This window comes from Lygodium microphyllum, chromosome 5 (genome assembly GCF_053477565.2).
Source record: "Lygodium microphyllum isolate KBCC chromosome 5, Lygodium_microphyllum_v1.1.10, whole genome shotgun sequence".
In the NCBI taxonomy this organism is placed as follows: domain Eukaryota; kingdom Viridiplantae; phylum Streptophyta; class Polypodiopsida; order Schizaeales; family Lygodiaceae; genus Lygodium; species Lygodium microphyllum.
In genome coordinates, this window is record NC_141139.1 from 5,308,277 (window position 1) to 5,320,623 (window position 12,347).

General features: G+C 39.2%; 1 protein-coding gene across 1 annotated transcript in view; it reads left to right on the top strand.

Moving 5' to 3' along the window:
* The window catches only part of LOC148035471 (endoribonuclease YBEY, chloroplastic-like), a 124,783-nt gene that overhangs the window by 40,654 nt on the left and 71,782 nt on the right, over positions 1 to 12,347 (top strand). The window contains exons 6-8 of the mRNA XM_087677425.1: positions 8,077 to 8,157; positions 8,250 to 8,350; positions 8,451 to 8,543. Coding sequence (XP_087533551.1) covers positions 8,077 to 8,157; positions 8,250 to 8,350; positions 8,451 to 8,543 — 275 coding nt within the window. The remainder of the gene's footprint in view (positions 1 to 8,076; positions 8,158 to 8,249; positions 8,351 to 8,450; positions 8,544 to 12,347) is intronic.

The following is a 12,347-nucleotide window of genomic DNA, read 5'->3' on the forward strand; positions in this document are numbered from 1 at the left end:
GAAAAAGTCACCAAAGGCAAGCCCAAATGTCACACAAGTAACCACGATACACTGCAAGTACCAACTAGCAATGAAAATCCCGAGATTGCAGAAATTTGAGATCTGCAAATGAATTTTCAGAATTAGAGTGTCTGTTGCTGCACTCCTCAAGCAATTACTGACATGTTTAGAGACCAAGGCACCAATTACATGTGAAATCCCCAAAATTTCACTGCAATTTTTGCTCCAAAAGCATTCTGGGTACAAATTTGACAATTTTGATCAAAAGCCCCAAAATTTCAAAAGGAAATCCGTGCAGATTGCATCAATATATGTACCCAAGTTCATATACCAAATAGTTGTTGCACAAATTGAAGGGGTTTTGCAAAAGCCCCAATATTCTTGGTTCCGGAGTGCACAGATTTCAGTGAAATTGAAGAAATTCTACTAAAATGTGAAAAGCCCCAAAAGTTCTCGGGCAAATGTGCAATTTTTGAGTTAGATTGTCTTGTCTTGTGTTGAAGTCCCCAAATCCCGGAAAGGCCCCAATTTTCTTGGTCAAAATTGCACACTGTGCTTGTGTATGTGAATGCTCGACAAAGGGGAGAAAGAAAAATGGCAAAAATTAAAGAAAATTGAGGAAAAGGAAAACAGGTCAGTCTTGGCATTGACTAAGACCTGTCTCCCGCCGGTCGGAACCTGCTCCTGTGTCGTCCGCCTGGCGCTTGAGCAGTCAACCAGGTCCAACTTGTGTGGTGCATGTCTGCCTGCGACTTGGTCGATGAACCTGCGCTGCGACTTGCCCGACAAACCTGTGCTATCGGACTACTCCCGCAACCCGATACCTGCTCGCTTGCACCCTGCTCTGATACTAGTTTGATAGCCTAGCTAGGATCGAGACTGAGTGCTATGCAGATTGAGTGCAGAAAGAAGAGTAGAAAGCGTGAGTAGCAGGAGTGAGAGCATGGCACAATGAGTATTTGGTACAATGACAGGTGTACCACTTTAGGTTTAGATAATACATAAAGTACAAGAGTGTAAGGGTGCGTTTACACTCGAACACTGTAAAAGGCACGATGATCCTTTATTCCCAACACTGAAAGTAGGAGATAGGGCTGAAACTTGAAATCCCTCCAAGATCTATCAATTGAAATCTTCTTTGATTCTTGCAAGTCAAGGCTTAAGCTCTCTCAAAATTGGATCAGCTTGCTGTATACAACAACCAACAGCCCTATCCTCAATTTGCCCCTTGATTTGGGAGCTCAGGTAGCCAAATTGATTCTTCTCCAGTTGCATGCAACCCAATATGCACCTATCTTGAGGCAGTATGGTAAAGAAATACCCTAATGCAGAAATACAAATACAATGGTACAACAAAGCACAAACTGAATAGAACCTAGTTAGGGTTGGGGTAACTCAGAGACAATGAACACATGAAGATTAGAAATGAATGAATTTGTATAGTACAATGCTCATGTAAAAGACATACGATGTAGTGAAGGAATACTGTACCTTGAACTCGCGTGTCTCGAGGACCGAGGCAGAGGTAATGAATTGGAGGGAGTGTCATACTCCAACGGATCTTAAAACGTAGCAAGACAGCGTGCAAAGACATCTAGTAGTAGCATCTAACAAACGGGTAGAGGAGAGAGGAAAACACCAAATGCAGGGTTTTGATGATGGTGATAGCTAAGTGGTCACAGTAGGAGCATACTGCAGTAGGTGAGTGATTTGGAGTATAGGGCAGCAGTTAGAAGGCTCAAACGTAGCAGTCAGGAGGTCACTAGGGGCCATGATTGTTAGTCATGCAAATGCTCCGTTTGGTATTGGTTTTGATGTAAATTCAGCAATTGCACCCTTTTTGCAGCTAGTGTATGATAACTTGATACCTAAAGGGCCAACGTAAGACTATGATGAGGGTGGAAAATCAGTGAAGTTTGAGTCCTTCAGCAGTGCACAAGATAGGCTGAAATCTTTGACTTTCATCCAACAGTTTGATGTAACCTATTTAGGGGGAAACTTTACCGAATTCTCAAAGATTAGAAAGGTTGCCGCTTTCTTTAAGGGGAATGCATTGCAGTGGTGGTCCACGCTTTGATGCAAGGTAGAGCAGTGTCAACATGGGTACAATTCATTGAATTGGTTGACAAGTAGGTGGATATCATGACAGCTTGGGACAAGCTAGATGCTAAGGAACGCAAGAATTTGGAGCAATACAATAAGAATTTTTGGGATGCATTGCTAGCCCTCACTCCTTATTGCCACGTACCCCTTCATGGGTAAGTGGAAAAATATGTTTGTGGGCTACTTGAAGGAATTATGGATTTTTGTATGAAATCCATAGTGTCTAGCATGTCTCAGCTCATAGAGATTGCTAACACAGGAGATGCTTTACTGCATGGAAAGGATTTAGGCTTTCTAGAGAGTGGGGAGAAGCCAAATAAAATGTTGTTTAAGGTTGAGAAAAGGGAAAAATGTGAAAATTAAACTAAAAAGAGGCCAAAACAACAAATAAAGGGCTTGAGAACATTGGCACAATATAGGGAGTTGATGGCTGCTAATAAATGCTTTATTTGTGAATAGGAGATTCACATTGCAAGGGATTGTCCCAATAGGCAGCAAGTTGGAAAATACAAAAATCATGGAGATCCTAAGGAAAGAAGCCCAAAACATCAGTGGGATAGGTGCTTGATGTTGTTAATGATCAGCCCAATGATGATGCTACTGAGTTGTGTAGAGCATGGGACAAAATTAGGAATCAATACGCATTGATATTTTTTTGATAATTGTGCATGAGCCAACTTCATCTTTGTAGACATGGCAGCCCGTTTAGGCATTAAAGAGGATGAGATGGGATCCATGGGGGAACTTGGGATGGCATATAAGGGTTATGCAAAGCTTATCACATTGCTCATTGGAAAGCTTTAGTTGCATATATAGGGATATGTGGAGAGCAGAGAGTTCTTCATTTCTCCACTCGAGGGTTGGGATGCGTTGCTTGGTATGCAATGGTGTCATTGTATGTATGTAGTGATTGATTCATGCGTAAAAGAGATCACTATTTAGCACAAGGGAAGGACTCTCACACTTGATGTAAAGTTGAAAGGAGAATTTGTCCCTGTTGTATTTGCGAACTGCTCTTTTGAAAGTAATGAAAAATCATCTTTCAATGTACTTGGTTTTTACCGAGGATAAGAATGATAGTGAGAATATTGGGAATATGTCTAAGTTAGAGAAGAATTGTATGTCATTAATGAAAATGCCAACTTACTGCTTCTCTCAGTCATTTCCAAGGCAACTGTTGCTTGAAAGGCCTGAAGATCATGGCATAGATCTTATCTCTGTGAGTAGCCCACCTAATAAGCCACCTTATAGAGTTAATGCAACCCAACAAAAGGAGATTATTAGTTAAGTGAATGGGCTATTAGAAAAAGGGTTGATTCAGTCCAACTCATCTTCTTTTTGTTCTTTAGTGCTTTTGGTGTAGAAAATGGATGGTTCATGGCGTATGCGCATTGACTATTGTACTTTGAACAAGATGGCGATAAAAAATTAGTTTCTGATCCCTTGGATCGATGATGTGATGGATAGATTGTAGGGGGAAGCCATATTGAAAAGTGGATATCATCAGATACACATTAGATTGCAAGATGTGTATGAGACAACTTTTAGGACATCTTTTGGATTGTATGAGTCTCTTGTCATGCCTTTTGGACTTATGAATGCTCTTGTTACTTTCAATCGGATGATGGATCGCATCTTCTGCTTACATAGGGCATTTGTGTTGGGTACTTTCTTTGATGACATAATTGTCTATTTAAAAAATGAGGCAAAGCATAGAAAGAATTTGGATATTGTATTCAATGAGCTGGGTAAGCATAGACTAGTTATCAATGAAAAGTGAAATTTTTTTGCACGAAATCAACTTTTTGGGGCACATTGTATCAGCTAATGGTATTCGCATCGACCCTGCAAAGATTGAGGCAATATGCTCATGGCCACCTTTAAAGCATGTACATGAGATCCGCAGCTTATTGGATTTGTGTTCTTATTACAAGAAGTATGTATAGGGATTTGCTGAAATTGCATCTCCATTGCATGCTTTGCAAAAGAAAAATGTATCATTTAGATAGACAGCAATAGAAATTTCATCATTTGAAAAATTAAAGGAAAAGATGGCTTTAGATCCTATACTTGTGATGCCTGATCTTAGGAAGTCATTGTTGTTTAGTGTGATACAATTGGTGACAACATTGGGATTGTTCTTATGCAAGATGGTCATGTTGTGGCTTATGAGAGCCTATTCCTCCACTGTGTAGAGAAGAATTTACAAGTCTATGAGAGAGAACTCTTGGCTGTAATTTATGCAGTCTATTTGGAAATACTATTTGTTGGGGGCTGATTTTACAATGTAGAAAGATCATCGGACTTTGAGGTACTTTGTGATGCAGACAAAGTTGTGAGAGAAGCATATGAGATGGGAAAATTTTCTCTGTTTGTTTCATTTTCAGATTGTACACATTGATGGTAAAAAGAATGTTATAGTTGATGCACTGTCACGTAAGCCACAAATTTCAGCCATCAGCATGGTTTATCACACTGAGTTGGATGCCATAAAAGAGCAATATGCTGTTGATTCAAATTTTGCTAATGTTTATAATCATCTTTGCAATGGCTAGAGGCATGAGCACTTTGTGCTTATAGATGGATTCCTGATGATGCATGGACTAGTGTGTATCACAAAGCAGTTGAGGCCTCGAGTTATGAAAGTCGTGCTCCTTTGCATGCAGGACACAGAGGTATTGATGTGACAGTCAAGGGAGTGGAGCATTTTTTTAATTGGCTTAGAGGCATGATATAGAGCAGTTTGTTAGGACATGCATTTTATACGAGAAGGTTAAGCATAATAGGTAAAAGATGCCAGGCTTGTTGTAGCCCTTGCCTATTTCAAACAGGCCTTGACAAAGCATTGCTATGGATTTTATTTTTGAGCTTCCTAGAACATCTACTGAGAATGATGGGATATGGGCTATCATTTGCAAGTTTAGCAAACATGCCCATTTCATTTCGGTGAGGAAGAAAATAAAGGTTGATAATATGACACAATTATTTTTGTAGCATATCTTTAAGTATCATGGTATGCTAGAGTCGATCATCAGTGACTCTTGGATGACCAATTTATTTTGGAAGGGTTTATTTGAGAATATGGGTACCATGCTCAAATTCTCATCATCCTTTCATCCACAAACAGATAGTCAGTTTGAGGAGGCAAATTCCACAATGTTGGATTTTTTGAGGCGCTGTGTTTCAAACCACAATACACAGTGGGAGCAGTATTTGCCATTGGTGGAGTTTGCTTACAACAACATGGTGCATAGTTCCATTGCCAAAGCTCCATTTGAGGTGGTTAAGGGTGGCAAGAAGATACCACCTATCTAGTAGACCAAGGATAAGATCTTTGAGACCGATCATTATATGGAAAACTTGGATGCAGCCTATACAAAGATAAATTATGCACTTTAGAGATCATAGGAAAATTAAAAGAAGGCAGTGCTTTGTAGTTTGTAGAGAGCGATTATGTATTGCTGTGTTTTGAAAAGGCAAGGCTGAAAAAGATGAAAGGAAGAGAGAGATTGTATCCGTAGTTAAGTATGAGATACTATTGCCCTTTTAGGTGATAAAAAAGATCAACGGTGTGGCATATAGTTTGAAATTACCACCACATTGGCGGATACACAATGCCTTTCATGTCCGTTTGTTGAGGCCTTTTCATGGTGATGTGCTAGAGGATGTATTTGCAAAAATTCAGCTTGAGGGGGATGAGTTGTATGAGATCTTGGTACTCCAGCAGATTTTGGCATATAAGGAAATAAAGATTAGGGGTAAAGTTTTGAGGAGATATGTAGTGAAGTTTAAGAACTATTCACCAATGGATGCAAAGTGGATGGAAGAGGATGACTTGGCAGACCATCCTTAGTTGTTGTAGCTTTATCTAGATGCCTTTTAGTTAGAGCCAACTTTGGTTCGGGCTCAGTGAGATTCAGCAGAGCAGGGGTTGGGAGTATTGCCTTAGTTGTTGTAGCTTTATCTAGATGCCTTTTAGTTAGAGCTGACTTTGGTTCAGGCTCAGTGAGACTCAGTAGAGCAGGGTTTGGGAGCATTGCCTGATGCTCAAGGTAGAGCTAGCACTTCCACTCCACCAATTGTGGACAACTCTTGTATGTAGTGGGTTCTCCCATGTATTCAGCATGAATCCAAGACACTTTGCTGACAATATGTCTGTCAAGGGGTCTCTACTCAGTGTACTAGTCACTATGCAAAGTATGCAGATGAGCATGAGTTTCACCCAGATAGTGAAACTGTATTTTTGTATTAGTTTATGATTAGTTTGGCATAAGTTTTTGTCTTAGTTTTGAGACAAAATTTTGATAAGTTTTAGCCTAGTTTTTGATCAGTTTGAGAACCATTTATGATCGATTACCTTTGGAATTAGTTTTGCATAAGTTATTACTGATCAATTTTTGCAATCAATTTGTGATCAGTTTGGGGTCACATTTGCAGCAGTTTGTGATCATTTCTAAGATTAGCAAGTGATCAGTTTATGGCTAGATTATGCTCAGTTTTCAATGGTTTACAATTGGTTCCATGGGCAGCAGCATGTTAGTGAATGCTATTGACAATTTCAACCATGGTTTATGCCGAGAATATGCATTACTATGGTTGCAAAGTTAGAATAGTTGAGAAACATGAGTTATGGATGCATCCAATGTTTATAGGAATAGTTTTGGAATGTTTCGAATTTTATTTGATCTTTATGCTAGCTAGAAATTTTATGCAAGTTTTGGGGATATGACATGGTTAGACAATAGTGGCCAATTTTGTGACTGTGATGCCTTATGAAAATTCTAGTGTAGTATGCTTTTTTTTGGCACAATGCAGTGTAATTGAGGATGTTTTTGGGGATTTCAAGGGGGAGGTTTGTCACAGGGATGCGAACTTTTGAGATGCTTTAATCTTGTTGATAACATTTATTAGGTTACTAATCAAATGTGCAAGGTTGTTAAGCACATATATTGCACATGGGAGTTATTTCATGGTAACAAGCCAAGGACCTCGATGATGTAGTGGGTGTCAAAGGCAAAAGTTGTGACAAGTTACGCTAGCTAGGCTTTAGTGGTCAGTCAGTGTCAGTTTTGACTCTAGCCCACTTGTTTGGCCAATAAGTGTCAGTGATGACATTAGGGACTAGCATTAATTAATTAAATAATGCTAGTCTAAAGGTCAATAGAGCTTGGGTATCACTCGAGGTTGCAAATGGCGAAGGCAATTTAATTATGGATGTGCACATTTAATTTTGGTCAGGGTCGGAAGGATTGAAATTAACTTTTAGAATAATTTAATTTTGAAAATTAATTTAATGATTGGATAATGTTGAAAATTGGGTTTAGAAGGCTGCCACTTGGCAAAAATACCCATGCAAATTGAGGAAACATTTTTGGGGCTTGGTCTTAGCCGTTCATATTAGTTTTTAGTTGGAGGAGAGAGAGAAGGCGGTTGGTCAAATTTTTGAGCAAAAAACAACAGATTATAGTAGTTGACAGCCATTTGAAGCTATCAATAGTCAGAGGCCATAGCAGGGGCTGGAGACATCATCAGCTAGATGGCGACAACATTCTAGTGCTCCCAGGCTGCAGGCAGTTTATCCAATTTGTGTGTTGATTGCGTCAGCAAGGGGCTTTTGGATGAGCCAAGGAGATTGTGGAATCTTAGCTTGTACCCAACCCAGTAGTCAATAAAGTTAAAGAAATACTGAAAGGGCGCCACCCTATCCGAGAAGGAAGGTTGGTTTCAACTTATTAGAAAGGGCAATGTTCTTGTATCTTGAGCACCCAATACACCATTTCATATTAGTTTTTTTTTCAACTGACACTTGATTTTGTGATGTATTAGTAGAGGAATACCTTTTGATAGAGGAGGAAACTAGAGAGCATCCCATATCTTGTGTGTAATTTGATGTCATTACAAACATTTCATATACATTGTATGCAATAGAGTTCTGAATCTTAATAATTCACTGATATGAAGGCTTCTATGCAGGCTTGAATGAGCTTGCTGCTAAATCCAAGGTGGTGCGAAAAGGCAGGTCCCCTTTTCGGGTGCTATTTTGTGACATGGATGGTATGTCCAAACAATTCAGTAGTTTTAAAAGTTGTAGGTAGCAAGGGACTGCAATAGGAGGTGTTACATACCTTGTTATTGTATAATTACAGGTACTGTACTTAATAGCAAAAGCCAGGTTACACAAAAAACAGCAGATGCCTTAAAAGCAGCGATTGCACGTGGGGTCAAGGTTATCATTGCAACTGGAAAGGTGTAGTGTTGTCTTTAAGATTGTTTCAGGTAACATTCTCAGGATGATATTTAAGTCTTCTGCGTTGGATTTTTGTGTGAAATGTAGTTTTACTTTGCAGACTCGGCCTGCAGTAATGACAGCATTTCAGCCAGTTGGATTGTGTGGTGAGAATGGAGTAGTTTCAAATATGTCCCCAGGAGTCTTTTGTCAGGTTTGTCTGCTACTTCACTTGTTCCTATGGGGGCTGAAATGGTGCTAATGAAGCTACTGGGTGAAAGTTGTGGCATAAAGACAACCCCTTGAATAAAGAAGCCCTGAGTAGTGGAACTCAACTTAATTGAGATTGGACGAAGCACTTTCTTTTGCCGAGGAAAGAAGATTCTAATAGTAACACCTTGGAGATAAACTTCTTGAAGGTAGATGGCATCGCTATATGTTGCTTTTCTAAGAAAAGAAGATTATTTGCAGCACACGACTTGCACAAGCATGTGATTTTTTGGACCTCCTGTATAGCGCCTATGTAACATGTTTTGAGTTAATTCCTTTGTGTTGAGATGCTGGCACATTTCTAAGTATTTAGGGTACAGGTGGAACAATCTCCTCCTCTCCCTATCCCTTTTTGGAAAAATGTTGTTGCTGTTTTTGTTTTTGTCCTTTATAGATTGAGTTGAGAGTGGCTTTTTTATCTTTAGGACAAGAGATGCAGACAGTTTGATGAGATCCAAGGCAGGTTTTATTGCATTTGGAAAGCATGCCACACAGTTTTAGGAGATTTGGAGATGAGAATAAAGTAGACTTGAAAAATTACTGTATGATATTTTAATGAAAGTATATAGTTAAAGGACAATGTCTTTAAGGACAGTGAGAAGGTCTAGAACTTGCAATCATGATGATTGATGAGTTGAATAAATCTATGGGAGCTTTGCAATTGAAGCACAAACCATACAATTCAAGGACCAAAGTATGTATCTAAAAGTTACGCAGACAGTTTGATGAGATCTGAGGCAGGTTTTCTTGCAAGCAGAGCTTGCATTATTGCATTTCAAAAGCATGCTGCACAGTTTTAGAAGATTTGGTGGTGAGAAAGTAGGCTTGAAAAATTACCGTATGATATTTTAATGAAAGTATATAGTTAAAGGACAGTGTCTTTAAGGACAGTGAGAAAATTTAGAACTTACAATCATGACGATTGATGAGTTGAATAGATCTATGGGAACTTTGCAATTGAAGCGCAAACCATACAATTCAAGGACCAAAATACATGTCTAAAAGTTATAATATTAACAATTGACGTATTTGATACAAGCGTGGAGTTTGAGTTTTGTCTTTTGTTTTGGCATTTGTATATCTAGGATCAGGACATCAAAAGATGGGGTTAGGCTATTTAGTCCAATTGTTAGGAGGGTACTATGTTTGGGAGGTGACTCATGGCAAGCGAGTGACGTTTTTAATTGCAAATTATTGTGTAATCTGGTAACTAAGTAAAATATGCAGCTTTGATATGCTCCAATGTTGTGTATTTCTGCTGGCAACGTTGCATAGTTAAAGGTTTAATACAGGTTTGACACACCCAGACAAGATGGCCCTACTATTTTTCAAGAAGAGCCTTAGCTTTTTCTCCATCCATATAATATGGTGCTAAATGTGAAATGAGAAAGCTACAAACATCATGTACACCAGTAGTTCACGCCATTAGGGTCCTTGAAGTCAATGTCTCCCTGAATCCCCAGTAATAGTTTTTGCAAGGGAAGAATTTGCTCCTCTTTCCATCAATGTGCAACTTATGCTTCTTCAATTTCTAAAAATTTTCTTCAACATATTTTCAATGTTCTTCCACCTTGCTCCTCAGCTCTCCCCCATCTCAATCTGCTCCACCTCAATCAAGAAGAATACATAAGTTCAGCCTTTGCACCTCGTCCTCAGAACAATTATTAAAGAAGCATCTGTGCTTGTCTTTAACCCTGCTCTTTCTAGAGCAGGTATATCAATTGATGCGTTTGCATTTGTAGCATTTGGATATCGATCTTAGTCTTAGATCTAGCGTAGAGGGAGCACTTTTAAGTTCTGGTTATGTGTTGTTCTTAGCTCTTTAACTGCTTTTAGATGCGGAACCTGCTGGGTGATCTTTCTCCCATAGTGAACTTGTGATTATAAGCTTCCCAAGACAAACTTGTGATGATACATTTTTCCCAATATGTCTCAATGAAAAATGAAAACTGAAGCAAAGAGTGTATGTTGAGGGGATAGAATACAATCCTTATATGGGGTCTTAGGTTGTTGAAGAATTGGGCGACTCCTGAAAAACCCATCTGGGACTTAGGGGCTATCTGCAAAGTAAGAGTTGTCAACTGTTTTTACTGCATGCTTGGCTACCTAGCTAAATGTGTTCAAACTAAAAGCTACTCCTACCTAAGGCTTGGGAAATGGATCAAAATTGTTAGCCCTTAAGACTCTATCAGGGAGTCTAATAAATGAGCAAATTTTTGGATTTGTCAAGTTCTGAAGACTTTGGGATCTTTTTTCTGTCCAGGGGATAATCTGCTAGTATCATTGCCCAAGTTGGGAAAAAGTTGGATGTCTTTATGCATTGAGATGCTGCACTTTTGGTGAACCGATGGCAGTGAACTTTAACTTGCAGGCACTTAGTCTTAAATACAAATTCAGCAACGGAAAAACAATTCAAATGGTGGATCTAGAATGCTCGTGCACCCAGACAAGATGGCCCCAGCGCGTGGTGCCTCTTGTGGTAATTCTGTCATATTACTGAACTGCTGGTACAACTGTTCAGAAGCTGTGATCACTGGATTTTCAAACTCAGCCCTGGCTATGACTTCACAGAGGCACAAGAAGACCAATTTGGCTCAAGCCTCACATAGGATCTTGTTAGATAATCTCTCTAACAAAATCTATAATATTTCTCCCAGGACCTGGACATGACAAGAAATCACAAAACCATGTAGGAAAGCCTGTCACAGCTTCAGAATTCCTGAGGCAGCTCCAAAACTGCGTTGCCCAGCCTGGGACAGCGTTGTCCACATCAGAACAGCCTTCACTCTGCATTAGACTTCAGAGATTGTTTTCGCCAGCCCTAAAACAGCATCATCAGACTGTAGAACAGCACTGACAACATGGACATCATTGCCAGCATGAAGGACAGCTTTGCTAGCATGAAGTGTGGTACAATCAGCACCAGATTGGGCCTGACAGCAGAGGCGTGCACAGATTATGATTCCCTTTATATAGCCTCGTGTGTGTTAAATGTGCATGTAAGCATACACCTCAATCAAATCATTATCAATTGAATGTGCGTATAACATTACACTCCAACTGAATGGTTGCTAATTCACAGAACCTTAGGAACTGATGGACTTGCCCATGTCTTACATACCTATGTGAAACAACAAAAGGAGAAGCAAGAAACACAAGGGACGAACCACGAATGTGTGAGCGATGAACAAAGAGAATGTGCGTGGAGAAAGCTGCATTTTTACATTGTTTGTGTGCTTCTCTTGCTTTCCTTGTATACTACCTTCCTTCTAGTTAAATATTACATTCTAATGTCAAAATTTCACTATTCAGCTATCAGTTTATTAATCTCTATAGAGGATTAGGGTTTTGCTCATTTTATCACGAGGACGTAAACTTTTATTGTTTTGCTTGCTTTTATTCAAATGTGCAAATGTGACTTGCACATGTGAGGTGCAAGTTAATTATTTCACAGTTTGGGACCTAGCACCCCGAGATATCAGTTGGTGCACAAACGTTGTAATAAGTTATGCCTAATAGGTATTAGGTGGCACCCGATGTGTCAGATTTGGGCCTAGACCAATTTATTAGCCACTAATGTCAGTGGTGACATTAGAGACTAGGTATTAATTGATTAATTAATGCCAGTCTAAGGGTCAATAATTGCTCAGGGATACTTGGGAGACAAATTGGCTTTGTCAATTTAATTATTATCAGGCGAAATTAATTTTGTGAGTACTAAATAATTATTAGATTAATTTTTAAAATT